The 26205-nt window shown below is 42.7% G+C and overlaps 1 protein-coding gene across 1 annotated transcript in view; it reads right to left on the minus strand.

The window, feature by feature from the left end:
- Positions 1 to 280: 280 nt before the first annotated feature.
- Positions 281 to 26205, minus strand: part of STRIP1 (striatin interacting protein 1) — a 45522-nt gene continuing 19597 nt past the window's right edge. Inside the window, exons 11-21 of the mRNA XM_077295219.1 lie at positions 22994 to 23059; positions 22850 to 22913; positions 7699 to 7770; positions 7536 to 7610; positions 4952 to 5049; positions 4660 to 4786; positions 3097 to 3197; positions 2940 to 3006; positions 2753 to 2857; positions 1233 to 1437; positions 281 to 1123 (exon numbers count right to left, since the gene is read on the minus strand). Of these exons, the coding sequence (XP_077151334.1) occupies positions 876 to 1123; positions 1233 to 1437; positions 2753 to 2857; positions 2940 to 3006; positions 3097 to 3197; positions 4660 to 4786; positions 4952 to 5049; positions 7536 to 7610; positions 7699 to 7770; positions 22850 to 22913; positions 22994 to 23059 (1228 nt within the window). The 3' untranslated portion in view covers positions 281 to 875. The remainder of the gene's footprint in view (positions 1124 to 1232; positions 1438 to 2752; positions 2858 to 2939; positions 3007 to 3096; positions 3198 to 4659; positions 4787 to 4951; positions 5050 to 7535; positions 7611 to 7698; positions 7771 to 22849; positions 22914 to 22993; positions 23060 to 26205) is intronic.

Raw genomic sequence — 26205 nt, forward strand, 5'->3', positions numbered from 1 at the left:
CAGAGCTTCCAGAAGACATATGATAGAGCATGATATTTTCCTATAGTTCACAGGACGTCCATGACCGACACACTGTCTACACACAACAGCATGTACAGAAATGTCAGACAAGAGCTCACACATCACACCAGTCTAGAATTGGAAGGGGAATGTATAAATGGAACACAGCTGATGAAAAATGCTAGTGATTTAGCCTTATATGTGAAAAAAATAAGTATGGGAGCACCATTTTAAATACTGAGCCTACAAAATGAAAGAATAATAAAAAAGAGTACAGAAGTCCATGCTGATCCCTTCAATTAATCCACATTTAGTATAATATAAGGTATTCCAAATTGCAACTTATCCTCCTTTATGTCTGGACAGATATTTTGTATGAGCTGCTAAAATATATTTAAAGCTAAAGTCGCAGAAATATAAAAACACATAATACGTTCCTTGAACAAGAGGAATGTTCATTCAAAACCATAATAAATAGTTCCCCGATGTACATTGCACTTCGCATCTGGTACTACGATGCAATTGACAAGACATAAAATATAAATATTTGTTACCCTATAAATCACCCTAATCTTCCCCTCGGTCGATAGATGGAAGGTCAGATAGAAATTGACCTCTTGAAGCAGAAATATTACATTTACATACGGAGTGATAGTTTGGAGTGAACTAAAATCTGCAGAAGGAAAACTCTAAAGAAGGGCAAGCCCTTTTCGAAAACCATTCATATTTACACTGCATCTAAAATGTATAGACTGTAGCCATTTGGCCCAGACACATTAGGGAATGGCAATAAGAGGCCGTTTTTGAAGAGTAAATAGTGTTATAAATGTGATATGGAGGAGAAGTCATTTCTTATCATTGGGCAGATGTTCTAGTTATTGCAGCAGCTCTTCCCACGAGATGGGCTTCGAGAACACTTCTCTCTCTAGCCACAAGTCATAGTTCATCTGGAAGTCTTCTGGTAGTTCCACGGGTTGGCCAAGCACACTCTGGAGACAGTTGTCTACAGGAAGGAACTCGGGGTTTCTATGAGTCCGATCATAACGGCGAGAGTTGAAGCGCTCAATGTTGGCTCTGAGTGCACATTCCTCGGCTTGAAAATCCCAGGGTCGAGCATCAAGATCTATGTTAAAAGGAAGGAAAAAAAAAAAAAAAAAAAAAAAACACGGTAAGATCTCTTGCCTATATTTCCACAAGACAAATATAAATCATTACGGTTTTTATCATCATACCATTTCCATACGCCCAATCATCATTCAGACGATGTCTCACTTTCTGGTAAATGGCGGACATAGTTTTCATGTTGCTTTTTCTCCACTGACGTCCTAAGTACTTGGTCTGTACTTTCAGCAACTTAAGTACATACAGCTGCATCATTGCCTGCTTAACTTTAAGAGCCCTTTTTAGGATGGGCGCAGACTTAAAGACCACAAGCATCTATGGAAGACAAAGGAAGATAGGGAAATGTTATCTACAATCAAAACAATAGAAGTTATTTCAGTCAATCAGATCCATGTGAAAGCCAAGGTTTTCACACTGCATCACACTTCCTCCATAGGCTTTTCCTATTTCTGTAGCACATCATATTGTCACCTTTCCCCTCCCTAAAAAACTGAAGCACTTACATTATCCACATGATGTAAATAATGGGGTTCATCAGCCTAGCTTTTTCTATTGCCCTGTGCTGTAGCGCACACCCATTCTATCTGCCAGGTCATGGGTAAGTGTGATTCCTTTAAAGGGAACCAGTCATGGTGGAAATGGTATCTGGCACCACAATATTACAGTACAAAAGATCAAACCCCGGCACACTCTAAAATTTTGTAAGCAACAAGTTCTCTCTCTACTTTTTTTTTGTACAAGATAAACTAATCAAAAAAGTGATTTCCAAACAACGTTTTGGCTCAGGCACGAGCCTTCATCAGGAACAGACTCGTTTGTTGAGCCTGAATTTTCGGATTATCCTATACTGTCAGGAATGGTATTTTTACCAATTTCCTAGGAATGCATGTGTATTAAGGTGGACATAGCCTTTGTATCATGTGGAAGGCTGCAGCTGGCATGTGACTCCCACCCTGTGTGTTTGTTGGTGACCGCTTCTATGTGGAGGCAGGGAGTATGCAGGGAGTAAGGCTCAGTGTGTCCATTCTTTTACAACTATATTAAAACATGTACATGATCACATACAGTTTCCTAGGATTATAATAGAAATCAATCCATGAAAATTGAATGTCCGTGTGGGATCCGATATTTTGTTTCTCGCATCCATAGATTTCAATGTGTTAGTCTCATCAGAGACTTGTATGACTGTAGTGCATGCGGAGATCTTTTTCTCGTGGACGGTCTGACCAAGGAAAAAACAAATCTTTCATCTGAACAGCAGTATTGAATTACATGGGTCAGTGTGCGGTCCCATTAAAAAAAAGGATAGCACGTGTCAGATTTATACGCTTGAGCCAGTCACTTTTTTTTTTATTTTACCAATAAATAAATGTGATTTTTTTAAATTAAAAGTACTCACTTACATAGCGCCATTAATAATTCCATTGTGCCTTACAGACATCATCACGGTCTCCATAGTTAGGTCTAATTCCGTTGATAAGTGGTCAACAGTTATAGTCATGCAATATTTCATTTAAAAGGACATTGACGCATTACATAAGTATCTGCTGTGGAGAAACATTATACTGTATATTGTGTCAAAGTACATTACAATAAACCAAACAAATAAGACCAAGAGCTTGTCCCTCACCATGGTCCTAGAGTGTTTCCACTTGGTCAGCTTATTCAGGATGCGTAGAAGATTTATGCACGAAAACAAGTTCCGCCAGCAAAATCGATTATTATCTCCGGCTTCCTTTAAGGAGACGACAAGACCAGTCAATAAAAAAAAAAAAAAATCATACGATTCAATCTGCATTTATGAATTCACTGCTTACCAGGCTCTCTGCTGTGAGCTCCGGCAGCTCATGGACCACACAGTATGGGTAGTCAAGAACTGAAATACTATAGAGAAAAAAAAAAAAATCAATCAATCAATGTGAAACATGGAATTTGACCAGAAAACTAATGGTATTTACCCCCCGCCTCATTTACCTGTTTTTGGCAGTGATGTAGGACATTATATTTTGATTAAAAAATTTCAATATTAAAGGAATGCAATTTGCAAACACGAGGTGCTGAGCCATATACTCCATCTGTGGGAAGCAGAAAGATGGAATTGATAGTTGTTAGATTTTGTTCTTCTACCTGGCATGCACATATTCTTTAAAGGGAGCCTGTCACATCATACAAGTAGTCTGATCTGTGGACAGAATGGTGTACAGAAGGAGAAACAGAGCAGAATTGTGTATGTTTTTGTTAGAACATATTCAGTATTACTTGTATTTTATTCATTGAAATCCCTGGTGTTTGTGTGCATGAGTCCAGTGGGCGGTCCTACCAGTGACTGACAGCTCTCTCCAAGTACAGTCATACAGGGAAGAATGGCAATCACTGGAGTAAAATCGCCCACTGGACTCATACATAAAACACCAGGGATTTTGATAACTAAAAAGCAAGTTTTACAGAAACCATTAGCATAAAATGATATATTAATCTGATCAGCTCCTCCTGCTCTATAACATGGTGCCTGCAGATCATGCATCATTTTCAACAAGACAAGTCCTTTAATGCCTTTTAGACAAGGGACGTAGTATGGAGAAATAATAAAATAAATATTACTAAGTTTAAGATAATTTATTCTAAAACCATAAAGCTTTTGGAAACATTGGCAAAATTATGAACTAGTACTGTGTGCAATATAAATGTTACAATGGTACACGTCTTCAAATATTGCACACCATGAGTAAATATAAAATAAATACTTTATTATAGCACATAAAAAAAATGGATAAGCAGTAAATTTTATTGAATGAAGGAAAATCAGTAAAAAGCTGGGAGTGTAAAGCCAGTGTAAGATGTGTTCAACGCCAGCTGTTTTTGTTTACCCCATGAGAAAGTTATAGGCGAAACATACATCAGGGTTGTGCTCCATTGTGTGGTTTTTATTTACATTTAAGTATTAGCTTGCAGACTATTTGGGGTGTACTTTGCTGGGTTTACCTTTATACTGCTTTATGCCAGTGTATATTAATGCCATATTCACTACTTAGCCAAGTTACTTGTGGCTCACTTCGGGGTTGTGTTGCATCTCACGGTCTGCATTTACCTTTCTGCACTTCTTTCTATGCTACTGGCTATTAAGAGTAAATTTTTACACTCCCAAATCTTTTCCAGGTTTTACTTTACACCGCCCTTCAATAATACACCTGTCAGTGGAGATTATTTATTTGCTATGAATTAAAGGTGTTGTCCAGGATGTGCACAAAAGTCTGAAGTCACTATGAGTCTGCAGACTTGTAAGTCTTAACATTGCGTAGAGTGCACGCTGTGTGGATTCTCCGGTACAGGTAGAGACCAAGAGGTCATTTTACCGCAAGTATGCACTATGCATACACCCGGTCACATTCCTACTAGACGTGCACCACAAGTAAATGAAAACTTCTCCATGTAGTTTGCAGAAAGATGTAACAGCATGCTAGGCGGTGCCCATCCATGCCCGATGTTTGATAGGGTGGCACACTATGCCTGAAAGGGCTGTGGTGTAGAAATACTAGCCTGATAAACGTGGTTTAGCTTGAAGTGTTTCAGTAACAGCAGAAGGACAGCAGAAATCGCTTTCACAATAATCTCTTTGTGCCGATTCACATCCACTCCCAGTTTCATGCTCTGGAGAACGGTGGTTCTAGATGGGAAGACAGAAGAGTAAAACAAAAGGGACAAAGATGAGATTTTATTTAAATCTGTGTGCCAAAATAACCGGTATGTACAGAAAGGCACAGATTTCCAATCAGCAGCTACACTAAACATGCATCCTACACGTGCGCCCACTCATCACAGCGATACTTACGGCATTTCTTCCGGAAGCACATCTGCCAGAATATTTATTGAATCTGTCTTGGCTTTAGAAGTGGGAGCAGCAGCAAGCAAGATCTTCAATAAGGCAATCTAAACGGATTATTACACATCAATTAATAGAACTTGCCGAAAAATAGGTCACAATAAACGCCGGCACACAACATTCATTACAAACTGCTACTACTACATGGTGGGAAAAAACGGCTTGTGTGGAGTTACTGGATGGATTATCCTCATTAAAAAGGAATCTGTCACCAGGTATTTGCCACCTCATCTGAGAGCAGCATGATGTAAAGACAGAGACCTTGATTTAAGTCATGTGTCACTTACTGGGCTGCTTGATGTAGTTTTGATAATCTTCTTATAAGACAGTGATTTTATCATTAAAGGACTAATAAACCTGTTATGTAGCCCTCCATACTAAGGAGCCCCGAACAACCAAATTCCCAACACTGACTGGCAGCTTTCTGCCTATGCACAGTGTACACAGAAAGCTGCCAATCAGTGGGCAGTGTTATACAGAGCACAGCATTCAGACAAATGATAAATCTGCCTCAGATAAAAGTGATTTTATCAAAACTGCAGCAAACAGCTCAATAAGTGATACATCACTGGAATCGGCGTCTCTGCCCCTACATCACACTGCTCTCAGATGGAGTACAAAAACCTGGTGACATAATTCCTTTAAAAATATATAAATATATTTAAACAAGGGTGACCACAACATTTTTCACAATCCTGAAATTCTCTTAAAAGCTTCAATACCATATCTCATGACTGGATAAGGTAAAAGGCACTGATTACCATTTAATATAATAGATTTGTCCCATCACTAAGATTATATATTTATCCCCATGAGTGTAAGGCTGGGTTCACATTACGTTAGGGCAGTCCGTTAGACAGACTGCGTTACACCGCGGTGTAACGCAGTCCGTTAACGCTGCCATTAACCCCTATAATCGGGCGCATCGCCAACGCATGCCATAATGGGCATGCGCTAGTGCTGTGCCGTCATTCTGTGACGGACGCTCGGACGCGGGCTGCAGCGTTTCCGGGTCCGTCACCACATCTGCGCTAGCGCGGTCACATAACGCGATCTTTTTCGCCACTTGCGCTAACGCAGTCTGTTTAACGCATGGGTTGAACGGACTGCAGTAACGCAATGTGAACCCAGCCTAAGATTATATATCTATCCCCATGATTGTAAGAAATCACATTTATGTCAGTAGGAGAGGGCTATGGGATTGTTTCCTGACCTGTGCAGAGAAACAATTAGTGATGAGCACAAATGCTCATTACTCGCGTTTCCCTAGGGTGCTCAGGTATGCACCGAGTATCGCAGGTGCTCGAGTGACAGGTTCAAATTCGTGCCCCCGCATGTCTCGGAACTATTAAGACAGCCACAATATGTGGGGGGTTGCCAGACACAGGTAATCCCTGCATGTTGTGTGGCTGCATTACAGCCGCGAAACATGCGGCCGCAGAGACTTGAACAGTCGAGCACCCGCGATACTCGGTGCATACATGAGCACCCTAGGGAAACTCGAGTAAAGAGCGCTTGTGCTCATCACTAGTAACAATGCAACGGGAGGAGCAAGATTGTGCGGGTGATGGGTGATGATCACATGTGCATTAATGCAGCCTATTTTAGTGCAGGTGTCCACACCACAATACACTATAGCAAACTGATACTTTTTTCCTTCCTTCCTTGGTGCAGATTTATAGCAGCATTATTGTTGCTTTTTTCAGTTCAGAAATGCAGGGATTCTGCATGAAAAAAAATGCATATTTTCAAGTGAGTTTATTCAAGTGCGGTTATAGAGCACCGCTCCAGCGTTATTTGCTTTTTTTTTTTCAGCACTGGAGTGGTGCTACTAATCTAAGTTCCCTGATCCTAATCTTAGACTTATCAGCCGCCGACTTCAGTTATTCCGCTCTGCTCCCGCGCCACCATCTTGTGACCGCAGCTTCTGACTGACCGGAAGTCATAGGTAACGGTCACAAGCTTTCTGTGTAAGTCTATGAGAGGTTCGTTCTGGCCTCGTTATGGTTCCCATAGACTTACATTGAGTTGTGACTTCCAAGTCACCCAGCAAACACTGGAGCGATCCGGCCGATCACAACTTGCAGAGACCGACTGGAGCAGTGCCGGTAAAACATGTAGACAGCAGCCAGGCTAGGGGCAGGGAGTACAGATTAGTAGCACCACTCCAGCGCTGCAATAAGAAAACACAACAAAACACTAGAGTGGTGCTTTAAACGCAGTTTGTTTTCAAGGAATCGCATTCAGTCTGCCTGACTGCAGTGGATTTTCTGCAAAAAAAGGCAGCATTTGTGCTGTGTGTGAATATGGCCTTACTCCCATCCTCCATCACTGATGCAGCATAATGGCTCAGGCATGAAGACCTAGCAGGACAAAGCTGGCAGTGCGGAACGCCCCTATGCCTTTAGTTGCATGGGTGAATGGAGAGGAAAGATTTGCTCACACATCGCGGAATCTAACTACATTCATTGGCCAACCAATATCTTGCAAAACTATTTTATTCCAATTCTAGTTATAAATATTCGGCACTCACCATATATTGAGGTAAACTGGGGAGAAGACCCTGGTATAAGATCTCTGCAGGAACTTGTTCGACCTCTTCTTCACCCTAAGGAACAAGAACAAGAGTAATTAAAATAGAAGGATAAACCCTTAGAGAAAAAGATGTAACACTTATTTAGTAGAACACCACTTACGCCTGACAGAGGACACCTTATGAACTCTTCCTCCAGGCGAATCTGGACCTCAGCTACGGATGTATATTTATGCTGCAGAAAAGGCAAAAGAAGAAGCTGTGGTTACAAAATGGTAGATTTTCCTGAAGTAGCAGCAACCAACCATTTTAGCCCCTTCCCGACTGGCCGATATTTTGTTTTTACGCTTCCATTGTTTTCTATCCTGCTTCCAAGAGCCATAACTTTTGTCATGGACATCCTCATTAGGAAGCTTTTCTTTTGGCGAGCAGATCTCTGGTTTTCACTGGCAGCACTCACTTGACCATATAATGTACTGATCAGGAAAAAAAGTTCCAAATGGGGCTGGATGGCAAAAGAAGCAATCTCTCTGAAATGTTTTTTATTTTCACTGTGTACAATGTATGGCAAAGGTGAATTAGCAACAGGATTCATCAGATCGGTAGAAATATAGCAAAACCAGGATAGATAGAGATTATACAGTTAAGTCCATATATATTTGGACAGAGACAACATTTTCCTAATTCTGGTTATAGACATTACCACAATGAAATTTAAACAAAACAATTCAGATGCAGTTGAAGTTCAGACTTTCAGCTTTCATTTGAGGGTATCCACATTAACCCCTTCACCACCAAGGGTGGTTTGCACGTTAATGACCGGGCCAATTTTTACAATTCTGACCACTGTCCCTTTATGAGGTTATAACTCTGGAACACTTCAACGGATCTTGGCGATTCTGACACTGTTTTCTCGTGACATATTGTACTTCATGATAGTGGTAAAATTTCTTCGATATAACTTGCGTTTATTTGTGAAAAAAACGAATATTTGGCGAAAATTTTGAAAATTTCGCAATTTTCCAACTTTTAATTTTTATGCCCTTAAATCACAGACATATGTCACGCAAAATACTTAATAAGTAACATTTCCCACATGTCTACTTTACATCAGCACAATTTTGGAACCAAATTTTTTTTTTGTGACGGAGTTATAAGGGTTAAAAGTTGACCAGCAATTTCTCATTTTTACAACACCATTTTTTTTTAGGGACCACATCTCATTTGAAGTCATTTTGAGGGGTCTATATGATAGAAAATACCCAAGTGTGACACCATTCTAAAAACTGCACCCCTCAAGGTACTCAAAACCACTTTCAAGAAGTTTATTAACCCTTCAGGTGTTTCACAGGAATTTTTGGAATGTTTAAATAAAAATGAACATTTAACTTTTTTTCACACAAAATTTATTTCAGATCCAATTTGTTTTATTTTACCAAGGGTAACAGGAGAAAATAGACCCCAAAATTTGTCGTACAATTTGTCCTGAGTACGCTGATACCCCATATGTGGGGGTAATCCACTGTTTGGGCGCATGGCAGAGCTCGGAAGGAAAGGAGCGCCATTTGACTTTTCAATGCAAAATTGACTGGAATTGAGATGGGACGCCAAGTTGCATTTGGAGAGCCCCTGATGTGCCTAAACATTGAAACCCCCCACAAGTGACACCATTTTGGAAAGTAGACCCCCTAAGGAACTTATCTAGATGTGTGGTGAGCACTTTGACCCAACAAGTGCTTCACAGAAGTTTATAATGCAGAGCGGTAAAAATAAAAAATCATATTTTTTCACAAAAATGATCTTTTCGCCCCCAATTTTTTATTTTCCCAAGGGTAAGAGAAGAAATTGGACCTCAAAAATTGTTGTGCAATTTGTCCTGAGTACGCTGATACCCCATATGTGGGGGGGAACCATTGTTTGGGCGCAGGGCAGAGCTCGGAAGGGAAGGAGCGCCATTTGACTTTTCAATGCAAAATTGACTGGAATTGAGATGGGACGCCATGTTGCATTTGGAGAGCCCCTGATGTGCCTAAACATTGAAACCCCCCACAAGTGACACCATTTTGGAAAGTAGACCCCCTAAGGAACTTATCTAGATGTGTGGTGAGCACTTTGACCCAACAAGTGCTTCACAGAAGTTTATAATGCAGAGCCGTAAAAATAAAAATTCTTTTTTTTTTTCACAAAAATGATTTTTTAGCCCCCAGTTTTGTATTTTCACAAGGGTATCAGGATAAATTGGACCTCAAAAGTTGTTGTCCAATTTGTCCTGAGTATGCTGATACCCCATATGTGGGGGGGAACCACTGTTTGGGCGCATGACAGAGCTCAGAAGGGAAGGAGTGCCATTTGGAATGGAGACTTAAATGGATTGGTCTGCAGGCGTCACGTTGCATTTGCAGAGCCCCTGATGTACCCAAACAGTACAAACCCCCCACAAGTGACACCAGATTGGAAACTAGACCCCCCAAGGAACTTATCTAGATGTGTTGTGAGAACTTTGAACCCCCAAGTGTTTCACTACAGTTTATAACGCAGAGCCGTGAAAATAAAAATTCTTTTTTTTTTCTTCACAAAAATGATTTTTTAGCCCCCAGTTTTGTATTTTTCCAAGGGTATCAGGATAAATTGGACCCCAAAAGTTGTTGTCCAATTTGTCCTGAGTATGCTGATACCCCATATGTGGGGGGGAACCACTGTTTGGGCGCATGGGAGAGCTCGGAAAGGAAGTAGCACCATTTGACTTTTCAATGCAAAATTGACAGGAATTGAGATGGGACGCCATGTTGCGTTTGGAGAGCCACTGATGTGCCTAAACATTGAAACCCCCCACAAGTGACACCATTTTGGAAAGTAGACCCCCTAAGGAACTTATCTAGATGTGTTTTGAGCGCTTTGACCCACCAAGGGCTTCACAAAAGTTAATAATGCAGAGCCGTAAAAATAAAACAAAAATTTTTTCCCACAAAAATTATTTTTTTAGCCCCCAGTTTTGTATTTTCCCGAGGGTAGCAGGAGAAATTGGACCCCAAAATTTGTTGTCCAAGTTGTCCTGAGTGCGATGATGCACCATATGTGGGGAGAACCACTGTTTGGGCGCATGGGAGGGCTCGGAAAGGAAGGAGCGCCATTTGGAATGCAGACTTAGATGGAATGGTCTGCAGGCGTCACATTGCGTTTGCAGAGCCCCTAATGTACCTAAACAGTAGAAACCCCCCACAAGTGACACCATGTTGGAAAGTAGACCCCCTAAGGAACTTATCTAGATGTGTGGTGAGCACTTTGACCCACCAAGGGCTTCACAGAAGTTTATAATGCAGAGCCGTAAAAATAAAACTAAAAATTTTTCCCACATAAAATATTTTTCAGCCCCCGGTTTTGTATTTTCCCGAGGGTAACAGGAGAAATTGGACCCCAAAAGTTGTTGTCCAATTTGTCCTGAGTGCGCTGATACCCCATATGTGGGGGGAACCACCGTTTGGATGCATGGGAGGGCTCGGAAGGGAAGGAGCGCCATTTGGAATGCAGACTTAGATGGAATGGTCTGCAGGCGTCACATTGCGTTTGCAGAGCCCCTAATGTACCTAAACAGTAGAAGCCCCACACAAGTGACCCCATTTTGGAAACTAGACCCCCCAAGGAACTTATCTAGATGTGTTGTAAGAACTTTGAACCCCCAAGTGTTTCACTACAGTTTATAACGCAGAGCCGTGAAAATAAAAAATCTTTGTTTTTCCCACAAAAATTATTTTTTAGCCTCCAGTTTTGTATTTTCCCAGGGGTAACAGGAGAAATTGGACCCCAAAGGTTGTTGTCCTATTTGTCCTGAGTACGCTGATACCCCATATGTTGGGGTAAACCCCTGTTTGGGCACACGGGAGAGCTCGGAAGGGAAGGAGCACTGTTTTACTTTTTCAACGCAGAATTGGCTGGAATTGAGATCGGATGCCATGTCGCGTTTGGAGAGCCCCTGATGTGCCTAAACAGTGGAAACCCCCCAATTATAACTGAAACCCTAATCCAAACACACCCCTAACCCTAATCCCAACAGTAACCCTAACCACACCTCTAACCCTGACACACCCCTAACCCTAATCCCAACCCTATTCCCAACCGTAAATGTAATCCAAACCCTAACCCTAACTTTAGCCCCAACCCTAACTGTAGCCTTAACCCTAGCCCCAACCCTAGCCCTAATGGGAAAATGGAAATAAATACTTTTTTTTTATTTTTCCCTAACTAAGAGGGTGATGAAGGGGTGTTTGATTTACTTTTATAGCGGGTTTTTTAGCGGATTTTTATGATTGGCAGCCGTCACACACTGAAAGACGCTTTTTATTGCAAAAAATATTTTTTGCGTTACCACATTTTGAGAGCTATAAATTTTCCATATTTTGGTCCACAGTCATGTGAGGTCTTGTTTTTTGCGGGACGAGTTGACGTTTTTATTGGTAACATTTTTGGGCACGTCACATTTTTTGATCGCTTTTTATTCCGATTTTTGTGAGGCAGAATGACCAAAAACCAGCTATTCATGAATTTCTTTTGGGGGAGGCGTTTATACCGTTCCGCGTTTGGTAAAATTGATAAAGCAGTTTTATTCGTCGGGTCAGTACGATTACAGCGATACCTCATTTATCTCATTTTTTTATGTTTTGGCGCTTTTATACGATAAAAACTATTTTATTGAAAAAATAATTATCTTTGCATCGCTTTATTCTCAGGACTATAACTTTTTTATTTTTTTGCTGATCATGCTGTATGGCGGCTCGTTATTTGCGGGACAAGATGACGCTTTCAGCGGTACCATGGTTATTTATATCTGTCTTTTTGATCGCGTGTTATTCCACTTTTTGTTTGGCGGTATGATAATAAAGCGTTGTTTTTTGCCTCGTTTTTTTTTTTTTTTCTTACGGTGTTTACTGAAGGGGTTAACTAGTGGGCCAGTTTTATAGGTCGGGTCGTTACGGACGCGGCGATACTAAATATGTGTACTTTTATTGTTTTTTTTTTTTATATTTAGATAAAGAAATGTATTTATGGGAATAATATATATATTTTTTTTCATTATTTTGGAATATTTTTTTTTACACATTTGGAAATTTTTTTTTTTACTTTTTTACTTTGCCCCAGGGGGGGACAATACAGATCGGTGATCTGCCAGTTTGCATAGCACTCTGACAGATCACCGATCTGAGAGAAGTGCAGGCTGCTTCACAGTGCCTGCTCTGAGCAGGCTTCTGTGAAGCCACCTCCCTCCCTGCAGGACCCGGATCCGCGGCCATCTTGGATCCGGGTCTGGAGCAGGCAGGGAGGGAGGTAAGACCCTCGCAGCAACGCGATCACATCGCGTTGCTCCGGGGGTCTCAGGGAAGCCCGCAGGGAGCCCCCTCCCTGCGCGATGCTTCCCTGCACCGCCGGCACATCGCGATCATGTTTGATCGCGGTGTGCCGGGGGTTAATGTGCCGGGGGCGGTCCGTGACCGCTCCTGGCACATAGTGCCGGATGTCAGCTGCGATATGCAGCTGACACCCGGCCGCGATCGGCCGCGCTCCCCCCGTGAGCGCGGCCGATCGCGTATGACGTACTATCCCGTCGGCAGTCATACGGGCCCACCCCACCTCGACGGGATAGTACGTCAAATGTCGGGAAGGGGTTAAAATTGGATGAAGGGTTTAGGAGTTTCAGCTCATTAACCCCTTCATGACCTTGGGATTTTTCGTTTTTCCGTTTTCGTTTTTCACTCCCCTCCTTCCCAGAGCCATAACTTTTTTATTTTTCCGTCAATTTGGCCATGTGAGGGCTTATTTTTTGCGGGACGAGTTGTACTTTTGAACGACATCATTGGTTTTACCATGTCGCGTACTAGAAAACGGGAAAAAAATTCCAAGTGCAGTGAAATTGCAAAAAAAGTGCAATCCCACACTTGTTTTTTGCTTGCTAGACACCTAACATGACTAGGTTTTTTTTTACCTATGTGGTGAAAAAAAATTCCAAACTTTGCTAAAAAAAAAAAAAATTGCGCCATTTTCCGATACTCGTAGCGTCTCCATTTTTCATGATCTGGGGTCGGTTGAGGGCTTATTTTTTGCGTGCCGAGCTGGCATTTTTAATGATACCATTTCAGTGCAGATACGTTCTTTTGATCGCCCGTTATTGCATTTTAATGCAATGTCGCGGCGACCAAAAAAACGTAATTCTGGCGTTTCGATTTTTTTTCTCGTTACGCCATTTAGCGATCAGGTTAATGCTTTTTTTTTTTGATAGATCGGGCGATTCTGAACGCGGCGATACCAAATATGTGTAGGTTTGTTTTTTTTTTAATTGATTTATTTTGATTGGGGCGAAAGGGGGGTGATTTAAACTTTTATGTTTTTTTTATTTTTTTCACATTTTTTTTTACTTTTTTTTTTCACTTTTGCCATGCTTCTATAGCCTCCATGGGAGGCTAGAAGCAGGCACAACGCGATCGGCTCTGCTATGCAGCAGCGATCATAAGATCGCTGCTACACAGCAGAATTGCAGGTGTGCTGTGAGCGCCGACCACAGGGTGGCGCTCACAGCCACCGGCGATCAGTAACCATAGAGGTCTCAAGGACCTCTATGGTTACCTTCCTGATGCATCGCCGACCCCCGATCATGTGACGGGGGTCGGCGATGACATCATATCCGGCCGGGCGGCCGGATGCGGTAGTTAAATGCCGCTGTCTGCGTTTGACAGCGGCATTTAACTAGTTAATAGGCGCGGGCAGATCGCGATTCTGCCCGCGCCTATTGCGGGCACATGTCAGCTGTTCAAAACAGCTGACATGTCCTGGCTTTGATGCGGGCTCACCGCGGAGCCCTGCATCAAAGCAGGGGAGCTGACCTCGGACGGTATAGTACGTCCGAGGTCAGTAAGGGGTTAACATGTGCCACCCTGTTTTTAACCCCTTCCCGACATGTGACGGAATAGTACGTCACATGTCGGGACCCCCGCTTTGATGTGCGCTCCGGCGGTGAGCGCACATCAAAGTCGCGACATGTCAGCTGTTTTTTACAGCTGACATGTGCGCGCAATAGCGGCGGGTGAAATCGCGATCACCCGCCGCTATTAACTAGTTAAATGCCGCTGTCAAACGCAGACAGCGGCATTTAACTACCGCATCCGGCCGTGCGGCCGGATATGAGCGCATCGCCGACCCCCGTCACATGATCGGGGGTCGGCGATGCTCCTCCATTGTAACCATAGAGGTCCTTGAGACCTCTATGGTTACTGATTGCCGGTGGCTGTGAGCGCCCCCCTGTGGTCGGCGCTCACAGCACACCTGCATTTTAGCTACATAACAGCGATCTGATGATCGCTGTTATGTAGCAGAGCCGATCGGGCTGTGCCTGCTTCTAGCCTCCCATGGAGGCTATAGAAGCATGGCAAAAGTAAAAAAAAAAAGTTTTTAAAAATGTGAAAAAAATAAAAAAAATATAAAAGTTTAAATCACCCCCCTTTCGCCCCAATCAAAATAAATCAATATAAAAAAACACCAACCTACACATATTTGGTATCGCCGCGTTCAGAATTGCCCGATCTATCAATAAAAAAAAGCATTAACCTGATCGCTAAATGGCGTAATGAGAAAAAAATTCGAAACGCCAGATTTACGTTTTTTTGGTCGCCACGACATTGCATTAAAATGCAATAACGGGTGATCAAAAGAACGTATCTACACCAAAATGCTATCATTAAAAACGCCAGCTCGGCACGCAAAAAATAAGCCCTCACCTGACCCCAGATCACGAAAAATGGAGACGCTACGAGTATCGGAAAATGGCGCAATTTTGTTTTGTTTTGTTTTTTGCAAAGTTTGGAATTTTTTTTCACCACTTAGGTGAAAAATAACCTAGTCATGTTAGGTGTCTATGAACTCGTAGTGACCTGGAGAATCATAATGGCAGGTCAGTTTTAGCATTTAGTGAACCTAGCAAAATAGGCAAGCAAAAAACAAGTGTGGGATTGCACTTTTTTTGCAATTTCACTGCACTTGGAATTTTTTTCCCGTTTTCTAGTACACGACATGCTAAAACCAATGATGTCGTTCAAAAATACAACTCGTCCCGCAAAAAATAAGCCCTCACATGGCCAAATTGACGGAAAAATAAAAAAGTTATGGCTCTGGGAAGGAGGGGAGCGAAAAACGAAAACGGAAAAACGGAAAAAGCTCCGGGGGTGAAGGGGTTAAAGGGACCAAAAGTAATTGGACAATTGACTCCAAGGCGCTTTCATGGACAGGTGTGGACAATCCCTTCGTTATTTCATTCTCAATTAAGCAGATAAAAGGCCTGGAGTTGATTTGAGGTGTGGTGCTTGCATTTGGAAGGTTTTGCTGTGAAGTAAACATGCGGTCAAAGGAGCTCTCCATGCAGGTGAAACAAGCCATCCTTAAGCTGTGAAAACAGAAAAAACCCATCCGAGAAATTGCTACAATATTAGGAGTGGAAAAATCTACAGTTTGGTACATCCTGAGAAAGAAAGAAAGCACTGGTGATCTCATCAATGCAAAAAGACCTGGGTGCCCACGGAAGACAACAGCGGTGGATGATCGCAGAATAATCTCCATGGTGAAGAGAAACCCCTTCACAACAGCCAACCAAGTGAACAACACTCTCCAGGAGGTCGGTGTATCAATATCCAAATCTACCATAAAGAGAAGACTGCATGAAAGTAAATACAGAGGGTTCACTGCACGGTGCAAGCCAATCATAAGCATCAAGAATAAAAAGGCTAGACTGGACTTTGCTAAAAAACATCTAAAAAAGCCAGCACAGTTCTGGAAGAACATTCTTTGGACAGATGAAACCAAGATCAACCTCTACCAGAATGATGGAAAGAGAAAAGTATGGCGAAGGCGTGGTACAGCTCATGATCCAAAGCATACCACATCATCTGTAAAACACGGCGGAGGCAGTGTGATGGCTTGGGCATGCATGGCTGCCAGTGGCACTGGGTCACTAGTGTTTATTGATGATGTGACACAGGACAGAAGCAGCCGAATGAATTCTGAGGTATTCAGAGCCATACCGTGTGCTCAGATCCAGCCAAATGCAGCCAAACTGGTTGGTCGTCGTTTCATACTACAGATGGACAATGACCCAAAACATAAAGCCAAAGCAAACCAGGAGTTTATTAAAGCACTAGATGGTGGCCCGATTCTAACGCATCGGGTATTCTAGAGTATGCATGTCCACGTAGTATATTGCCCAGTCACGTAGTATATTGCCCAGCGACGTAGTATATTGCCCAGCTACATAGTATACAGCACAGCGACGTAGGATATTGCGCAGCTACGTAGTATATTGCACAGAGCCACATAGTATATTGCACAGCTTTGAAGTATATTGCCCAGCCACGTAGTATATTGCCCAGCCACGTAGTATATTGCCCAGCCACGTAGTATATTGCCCAGCCACGTAGTATACAGCAGAGCCACGTAGGATATTGCCCAGTGACGTAGTATATTACCAAGGCACGTATAGGGCCAAAAAATAAAAAATAAACATACTCACCTAACGATCTGAGGGCCCCTTGTAGTGTATCATACTCACCATTCTTGTCACTGCTCCTCTGCGTCCTGCCTCTTCTCTTCCTGGGATCCTGTGCAGATGGTAGTGGTCGGCTTCAGGAAAATGGCCGCTGGATGCTGCGCGTGCGCAGATCGAGATCGCGGCGGCCATTTTCCTGAAGCCGAGTTCCATTGCAAGTGCCAGGGCTGGTGGGAGCAGGACCTATGAAGACGTCGCGGTCACATGACCGTGACGTCACGGCAGGTCCTTGCCGCACACCAGCCCTGGGACGGGACCGCACCGCAAGCTGACGCTTGTAATGGAGCGGTCCGGGGAGCGTGGCGAGGAGCGAGAAAGGCGGCGGAGGGTGAGTATAGCAGTTTTTTTTTTTTAAATTTATTATTTTTAACATTACATTTTGTACTATTGATGCCGCATAGGCAGCGTCAATAGTACAAAGTTGGGGACACACAGGATTAATAGCAGCGGTAACGGAGTGCGTTACCCGCGGCATAACGCGGTCCGTTACCGCCGGCATTAACCCTGTGTGAGCGGTGTATGCGGGCGCCGGCAGTGAGTGCGGGGAGTAAGCGGCCATTTTTTTCTGGACTGTGCGCGTCGCTGATTGGTCGCGGCAGCCATGACAGGCAGCTGCCGAGACCAATCAGCGAACGAATAACGGTGACAGACAGAAGGACAGACGGAAGTACCCTTAGACAATTATATAGTAGATTATTAAAGCAAAGAAGTGGAATATTCTTGAATGGCCAAGTCAGTCACCTGATCTCAACCGAATTGAGCAGCATTTCACTTGTTAAAGACTGAACTTCAGACAGAAAGGCCCTCAAACAAACAGCAACTGAAAACCACCACAGTGAAGGCCTGGCAGAGCATCAAAAAGGAGGAAACACAGCGTCTGGTGACGTCCATGAGTTCAAGCAGTCATTGCCAACAAAGGGTTTTCAACCAAGTACTATAAATAATTTTAAATAAAATGTTCATTTCATCTGTCAAATTACTTTTGGTCCCTTTAAAAACAGGGTGGCACATGTTAAGGAGCTGAAACTCCTAAACCCTTCATCCAAGTTTAATGTGGATACCCTCAAAAGAAAGCTGAAAGTCTGAACTTCAACTGCATCTGAATTGTTTTGTTTAAATTTCATTGTGGTAATGTTTATAACCAAAATTAGAAAAATGTTGTCTCTGTCCAAATATATATGGACTTAACTGTATATATAATAGAATATAAGACAAACCAAAAGTTTGGACACACATTCTCATTTAAAGATTTTTCTGCATTTTCATGACTCTGAAAATTGTTCATTCAGACTGAAGGCATCAAAACTATGAATTAACAGATGTGGAATTATATACTTAACAAAAAAGTGTGAAACAACTGAAATTATGTCTTATAGTCTAGGTTCTTCAAAGTAGCCACCTTTTGCTTTGATGACGGCTTTGCACACTCTTGGCATTCTCTTTATGAGCTTCAAGAGGTAGTCACCGGGAATGGTCTTCCAACAATCTTGAACGAGTTCCCAGAGATGCTTAGCACTTGTTCGCCCTTTTGCCTTCACTCAGCAGTCCAACTCACCCCAAACCATCTCGATTGAGTTCAGGTCTGGTGACTGTGGAGGCCAGGCCATCTGGCATAGCACCCCATCACTCTCCTTCTTGGTCAAATAGCCCTTACACAGCCTGGAGGTGTGTTTGGGGTCATTGTCCTGTTGAAAAATAAATGATGATCCAACTAAACGCAAACCGGATGGAATAGCATGCCGCTGCAAGATGCTGTGGTAGCCATGCTGGTTCAGTATGCCTTCAATTTTGAATAAATCTTAAACAGCGTCAACAGCAAAGCACCCTCACACCTCCTCCTCCTGCTTCACAGTGGGAACGAGGCATGTAGAGTCCATCCGTTCACCTTTTCTGCGTCGCACAAAGACACGGTGCTTGGAACCAAAGATCTCAAATTTGGACTCATCAGACCAAAGCACAGATTTCCACTGGTTTAATGTCCATTCCTTGTGTTCTTTAGCCCAAACAAGTCTCTTCTGCTTGTTGCCTGTCCTTAGCAGTGGTTTCCTAGCAGATATTTTACCATGAAGGCATGCTGCACAAAGTCTCCTCTTAACAGTTGTTGTAGAGATGTGTCTGCTGCTAGAACTCTGAGTGGCATTGACCAGGTCTCTAATCTGAGCTGCTGTTAACCTGCGATTTCTGAGGCTGGTGACTCGGATAAACTTATCCTCAGAAGCAGAGGTGACTCTTGGTCTTCCTTTCCTGGGGCGGTCCTCATGTGAGCCAGTTTTTTTGTAGCGCTTGATGATTTTTGCCACTGCACTTGGGGACACTTTCGAAGTTTTCACAATTTTTCGGACTGACTGACCTTCATTTCTTAAAGTAATGATGGCCACTCGTTTTTCTTTACTTAGAATTTGAATTATGGCAAGAAAAAAGCAGCTAACAGTCTTCAGTAGGACTATCAGCTGTGTATCCACCAGACTTCTGCACAACACAACTGATAATCCCAACCCCATTTATAAGGCAAGAAATCCCACTTATTAAACCTGACAGGGCATGCCTGTGAAGTGAAAACCATTCCCGGTGACTACCTCTTGAAGCTCATCAAGAGAATGCCAAGAGTGTGCAAAGCCGTCATCAAAGCAAAAGGTGGCTACTTTGAAGAACCTAGAATATAAGACATAATTTCAGTTTCACACTTTTTTGCCAAGTATATAATTCCACATGTGTTAATTCATAGTTTTGATGCCTTCAGTGTGAATGTACAATTTTCATAGTCATGAAAATACAGAAAAATCTTTAAATGAGGTGTGTCCAAACTTTTGGTCTGTACTGTATAACGTAAGTCCGCCTTTGATGCGGGCTCACATGCCGATCCTGCATCTATCTGCACACATGAGGACCCATTCAATCAATCAGCAAGTGCCTCAATTAGCCATCGTGGCCGATAACATGTTAAATATCACTGTCAATCTCGATGGTGGCATTTGACACACACCGGCACGGGAGCGCATCAATCCACGCTCCCATCTGTCTGCCCGTGATGTGAACGAAGGGCACCGATGGATTGTCATAACAGCCAGGGGTCTGCTGATGACCCCCATGCCTGTCATTACAATACTCCTGTAAAAGCCCATGGCCGGCATTCGTAGGAGATTGTGATTTTAGCTACACATAGCAGCACAGATGCATTCCTATGTATAGGACAAGTGATCAGACTATCGCAGCTTCAAATCCCATAAGGGGACTGAAAAAAAAAACAAAAACAAACAAACATTAAAAAGTGATTAAAAAAAAAAAAAAATTTTAAATCACCCCCTTTTCCCTCATTAAAAATAAAACTAAAAAATACGGATATTTGGCTTCACTGCGTTGATAAAAGTCAGATCAAAATATACCGTATTTCTCGGACTATAAGACGCACTTTTTCCCTACAAAAACGTGGAGGAAAATAGGGGGTGCGTCTTATAGTCCGGATGTACCGGCTCTGAATGTGGTGGAGCGGCATCGGCGGAGCAGCAGATCACAGGAGGCAGCAGCCGGCGGCTGCGCTAATTCCTGTGACCAATGCTAAAGAGAAATGAATATTCACTGCATTCCACACCCATGGGTGTAGAGGGCAATGAATATTCATATCTCTTTAGCATCCTGGTATGATAGGCCCCCATTCCCATCCTGGTATGCATGGCCCCATCAGAAAAAATAAAAATAACCCCTAAACCATTACACTTACCTTCCCAGCGCTCCCTCGCAGCATCTTGTCCCGATGCCAGCAGCTGCTTTATGCATGTAAGCAGCGCATGGCAGGAACGTCATGCGCTGCTTGCAAGCTGAAGGGCAGCTGCCAGAATACTCACTGCTCTGCACGCTGGGACTGTGTGGGCGCAGAGCAGTGAGTATTCATTGCTCTTCAGTAGCGTGCAAAGTGTCAGCTGGAGCCTTCCTGCAGCTGCCGGTGGTCACGCCGAGATCTGACGGCCGGTACCCGACATCAATAGGAAATTTTTCCTATTGGTTCCTTTTGATAACTGTGATAGACCCTGTATCCTCACCCATCCCCTGTAGACTGTGAGCCCTTGCGGGCAAGGTCCTCTCTCCTTCTGTACTTGTGTGTGCCTTGTTTTACTCATGTTTATTGTACTTGTGCATATTTGCCCTGTTCACATGTAAAGCACCATGGAACAAATGGCGCTATAAAAATGTATAATAATAATAAATCACAGTGATCAAAATTAAAAAAAAAAAAAAAAATAGTAAATCAAACCCCACTTTGTCATCACCTTAGTTAAATAAAAAGGATAACATTTTTTTCTTCAATTTTTGCAATTGGTGTTAGGGGTGTGTTAGGGTTGGGGGTTTTTCAAAAGTAAAAAAAAAAAGACGATAAGACTGCTTGTCTTGAGTGCAAAAATGCTATTACTCGAGTTTGCATCGGGTGCTTGGGTATGCACAGAGTATCGCGGCTCATCCCATTGTTTTGGCTTTTTTTTTGGGTGTTTAACAGCCACAAAACATGCAGGGCAGGGACTCGAGCATGTTACTCAAGCACCCATGATATTTGGTGCATATCTGAGCATCCAATGCTAACTGGAGTAGGGAGCACTTGCGCTCAACACTCACATATTCAATATGACAACCTAATGTTATCAAATTTTGTATTGTACCTGTGGGATCAAAATGCTCACTATACCCTCCTGGATATAATCCTTGAGGGGTGTAGTTTTCAAAATGGGGTCACTTGTAGGGGGGGTTCCACTGTTTAGGCACATCAGGGGCTCTCCAAACACAACATAGCCATAGCTAATTATGCCAGAAAATTTTACATTCAAGAAGTCAAATGGCGCTCCTTCCCTTCCGAGCACTGCCGTGCACCCAAACAGTAGATTTCTCCAAGGTATTGGCGTATTCAGGAGAAATTCACAACAAATTTTGGGGTCCGTTATCTCCCGCTTCTGTTGTGAAAATAAAAAAGTTTGGGTCGAAAGTAAACTTTTTGTGAAAAAAAAATTAAATGTTCATTTTTTTCCCTTCCAAATTGCTTCAGTTCCTGTGTAGCACCTGAAGAGTTAATGAACTTGTTGAATGTGGTTTTGAGTACCTTGAGGGGTGCAGTTTTTAGAATGGTGTCACTTTTGGGTACTTTCTGTATATAGTCCTTCAAGGTCACTTCAAATGTGAGGTGGTCCCTAAAAAAACAGTTTTGTAACTTTTGTTGGAAAAATGAGAAATCGCTGGTCAACTTTTAACCCTTATAACGTCCTAACAACAAAAAATAAAGTTGCCAAAATTGTGCTGATGTAAAGTAGACATGTGGGAAATGTTATTTACTAACTATTTTGTGTGACATGACTAATTTGAGGGGATAAATTAAAAAGTTTGAAAAATTGTGACATTTATGCCAAATTTCCGTTTTGTTTTTTTTCACAAATAAAACGCAAGTCATAACAAAGAAATGTTACCACCATCATGAAGTATAATATGTCACGAAAAAACAACCTCAGAATCACCAGGATACGTTGAAGCGTTCCAGAGTTATTACCTCATAAAGTGACAGTGGTCAGAATTGTTAAAATTGGCCTGGTCATTAAGGAGTTAAAGAACAGCAAAAACGGTTCATGTTTGGCCTGGTGACATATCCTCTTTGATAGGAAGTAACTTAAAAGAAAACAATATAGAAGACATAGGATGCTGCTTCCAATAACACAACTTCTATAGGTGGCTGCCCCTATAATTATATTAGCGGGTTTCTTACCAGCTTTAGAGTGCGTATGCTCTCGTGAATAGGGCGCGGTAAGCCAACGACGGTGTCTGTGTCACTGTGAAATTGGAGAGGTCATAGTGAGCACAGCCTTTACATTCATCTAAGCTAGTAATTAGGTCACGTAATCCATCTTACCTTCCAAGAGTGTATCCAATGAACTTACTGCGACTCGATTCCAGGAATATCTCAATATCTTTCTCTCTGGGAGTATGGAAAAGCACAAAATAATTTTTAGAACTGCAATAGGTTTGATACATTCATCAGTCCCAAGAAAATTACCGTATTTTTCGGACTATAAGACGCACCTTTTTCCCCCTCAAAATTTGAGGGGAAAACAGGGGTGCGTCTTATAGTCGGAATGTACTTACAGTTAGCGTGGTGGCCGCAGCAGGAGTCGGGCGATTCTTCCGGTGGTCCGACGCTGCAGGGAGATGATCTCGGTCCCATCCCAGCCTGGAGCGGCAGGTTCGGTGGTGTGTGTGGGGCACCAGCAACATTTTGTGAAAGCCCAAAGCCCCCCCCCCCCCCGCACTTCTATTGCCTTGATGCTGTGGCCCCCTGGAAAATGGCTGCTGACCACAGCATCGAGGCAATAGAAGTGCGGGATCCTCGGCTTTCACAAAATGTCACCGGAGCCCCAGCACCAACGAACCTGCAGCATCAAACTGGGATCCGGGCTGCGGGGGTCCGGGCTTTCACAAAATGTCACCAGAGCCCCCGCACCACCGAACCTGGCATCAGTCGGTGCCATATCATTGCCAGTCCACCAAAGACCCCCTGTGACTCTGCTCCACCAGAGCTGCCAATCACCCCCCGGGTAAGCTGAATTCAGGACTGTAAGATGGACCCCCATTTGATGCATTAATTCCCCCCCCCCCTCCCTCCCATTTACCTTCTGATAATCTGGGGTGCGTCTTATAGTCCGAAAAATATGGTAATCTTTGGTCCTTTTATTGGTAAAATGCACAGAAAAATGGCTACCTCTCAGCACAAAAGCCTGTATAAATAATTTACTACATTTGTTATAAAAAATTACCCATTGTTTAAGTTAGGTTTTTGTGTTATATGTATTTTAAAACATATTGTACATTTTTTCTTTCATATACTCTGTAATAAAAAAAAACAAAGAACAAATTAGTCACTTGCAGTTTTCATACTGGCCATGGAGGCTTTTTCTAAACTAATGCTTCCTGTTTTTTAACCCCTTCCCAACATGCGCCGTACATATAGTGCTCTGCGGGAGCTGCATTCTTGCAAACAGCAGTACAGGTACGGCAGCATGATCGCATGGCCTCACACAGAGCGCCCCGACGATCAGGTGTGGGTATCTGCTCTGTGTGACAGCTGACACCCGGCAGCAATGCCCATGATTGCGTGCTAGCACCGATCATGGGCATTTAATCCCGCTAATGTCACTATCAATAGTGACAGCGACAGAGGAGCATCACGCCGGGAATGGGTTTCCTGCGCGCTTCCATCAGGACAATGCATGGAGACCACCGGCCGCAAGATGGCCACGGGGTCCTTCAGGGAAGGTGGCTTCAGAGTGCCTGCAGAGAGCAGGACCTGAGACGCCTCCTTTGCTGCCAGTCAGATGCTGCTCTGATGTCCTGCAGTGAAGAAGAATTGCAGAGTATCAGATCAGTGATCTGATGTAATACAGTGATGTCCCAGTATGTCCCCAAATAAAAAAAAAAAAAAAAGAAACATTTTCCACTAAATAAATTATGTAAATAAAAGTACACATATTTGGTATCTCGGCATCAGTAATGACCCGCTCTATAAAACTGTCCCACTAGTTAACCCCTCCAGTGAACACCGTAAAAAAAAAAAAAAAAAAGGCAAAAACAATGCTTTATCATCATACTGCCAAACAAAAAGTGCAATAAAACGCGATCAAAAAGATGAATGTAAATAAAAATTGTCCTGCTGAAAACGTCATCTTGCCCCTCAAAAAAACAAGCTCCATCAGCAAAAAAAATAAAAAAAGTTATCGCTCTCAGAATAAAGTGATGCAAAAAATTTTTTTTCCATAAAATATATTTTATTGTGTAAAAGTACCAAAACATTAAAAAAAAACCTATATAAATGTGCTATTGCTGTAATCGTACTGACCCGAAGAATAAAGCTGCCTTACCAATTTTACCACACACGTAACGGTATAAAAAAGAATAAAAATCCTGAATTGATGGGTTTTGTTCATTCTGTCTCCGAAAAATCGGAATAGAAAGCAGTCAAAAATGTCATGTGCCCGGAAATAGTACAAATAAAAACGTCAACTCATCCAGTAAAAACAAGCCCTCACTTGACAATGTTGGCTGAAATATGGAAAAATTATAACTCAAAATATGACGATGCAAAGACTAGCTTTCACAATAAAAAGCGTCTTTTAGTGTGTGACAGCAGCCAAACATAATAACCCGATATAAATCTGGTATCGCTGTAATCGCACCGACCCAAAGAATAAAGTCGCCTAATCACTTATATCGCACGAGGAACAACGTAAAAAATACATAAAACCAGTTCTTCACCTACTGTTGATGTTTTCATTCTGCTTCTCAAAGATCGCAGTAAGGCTCGGCTCACATTTATCCTGCACTTTGCACTGAGCGCTTACACAGGGGTTTCCTTGTAAATATCTAAAATACGTGATTCAGACAGATTCCCTATAATGAGGCAAATGAAGGAACTGTGGACCCCATAGAACCAGTGATGCGGCAATGTCCGTCTTTTTAGGATTGCATAAAAGTGCCGTCGGCCACTGTTTTGTGCACTTCTGAAAATAGTAGTTACTCACCGATAACGGTGTTTCTCTGAGCCCATGACGGCACCACGGAGAGAGGGGATCCGCCCATCAAGGACAGGAAACCTACAGATAAAAAGGCGGTACCTCTCTCCCGCATCAGTTTGTTAACAGAGCATAAAGGGAACATCAGGTTAATGATTACAAATGTTTCAACATTACTAAACCTTAATAGAGATACCGCGTGCTTAATGATTATATACATAACTAAACATTATAAGAATGTGCACACCCACGCGTGAGGGAGGGAATGTACGGGTGCCGTCATGGGCTCAGAGAAACACCGTTATCGGTGAGTAACTACTATTTTCTCTGTCCCCCATGACGGCACCACGGAGAGAATTGCAGAGACTGTACATTAGGGAGGGACTAACGCTTCCAGAACCCTTCTACCAAAGGTAAGGTCTGAAGAAGAATTTAAGTCCAACCGATAGTGCCTAAAGAAAGTTGAGGGTGAAGACCAAGTAGAAGCTCTACATATCTGGTCTATTGTTGCTCCGGCTCTCTCTGCCCAGGAAGCCGCCATCGCCCTAGTTGAATGAGC

Source organism: Ranitomeya variabilis, chromosome 3 (assembly GCF_051348905.1).
Source record: "Ranitomeya variabilis isolate aRanVar5 chromosome 3, aRanVar5.hap1, whole genome shotgun sequence".
In the NCBI taxonomy this organism is placed as follows: domain Eukaryota; kingdom Metazoa; phylum Chordata; class Amphibia; order Anura; family Dendrobatidae; genus Ranitomeya; species Ranitomeya variabilis.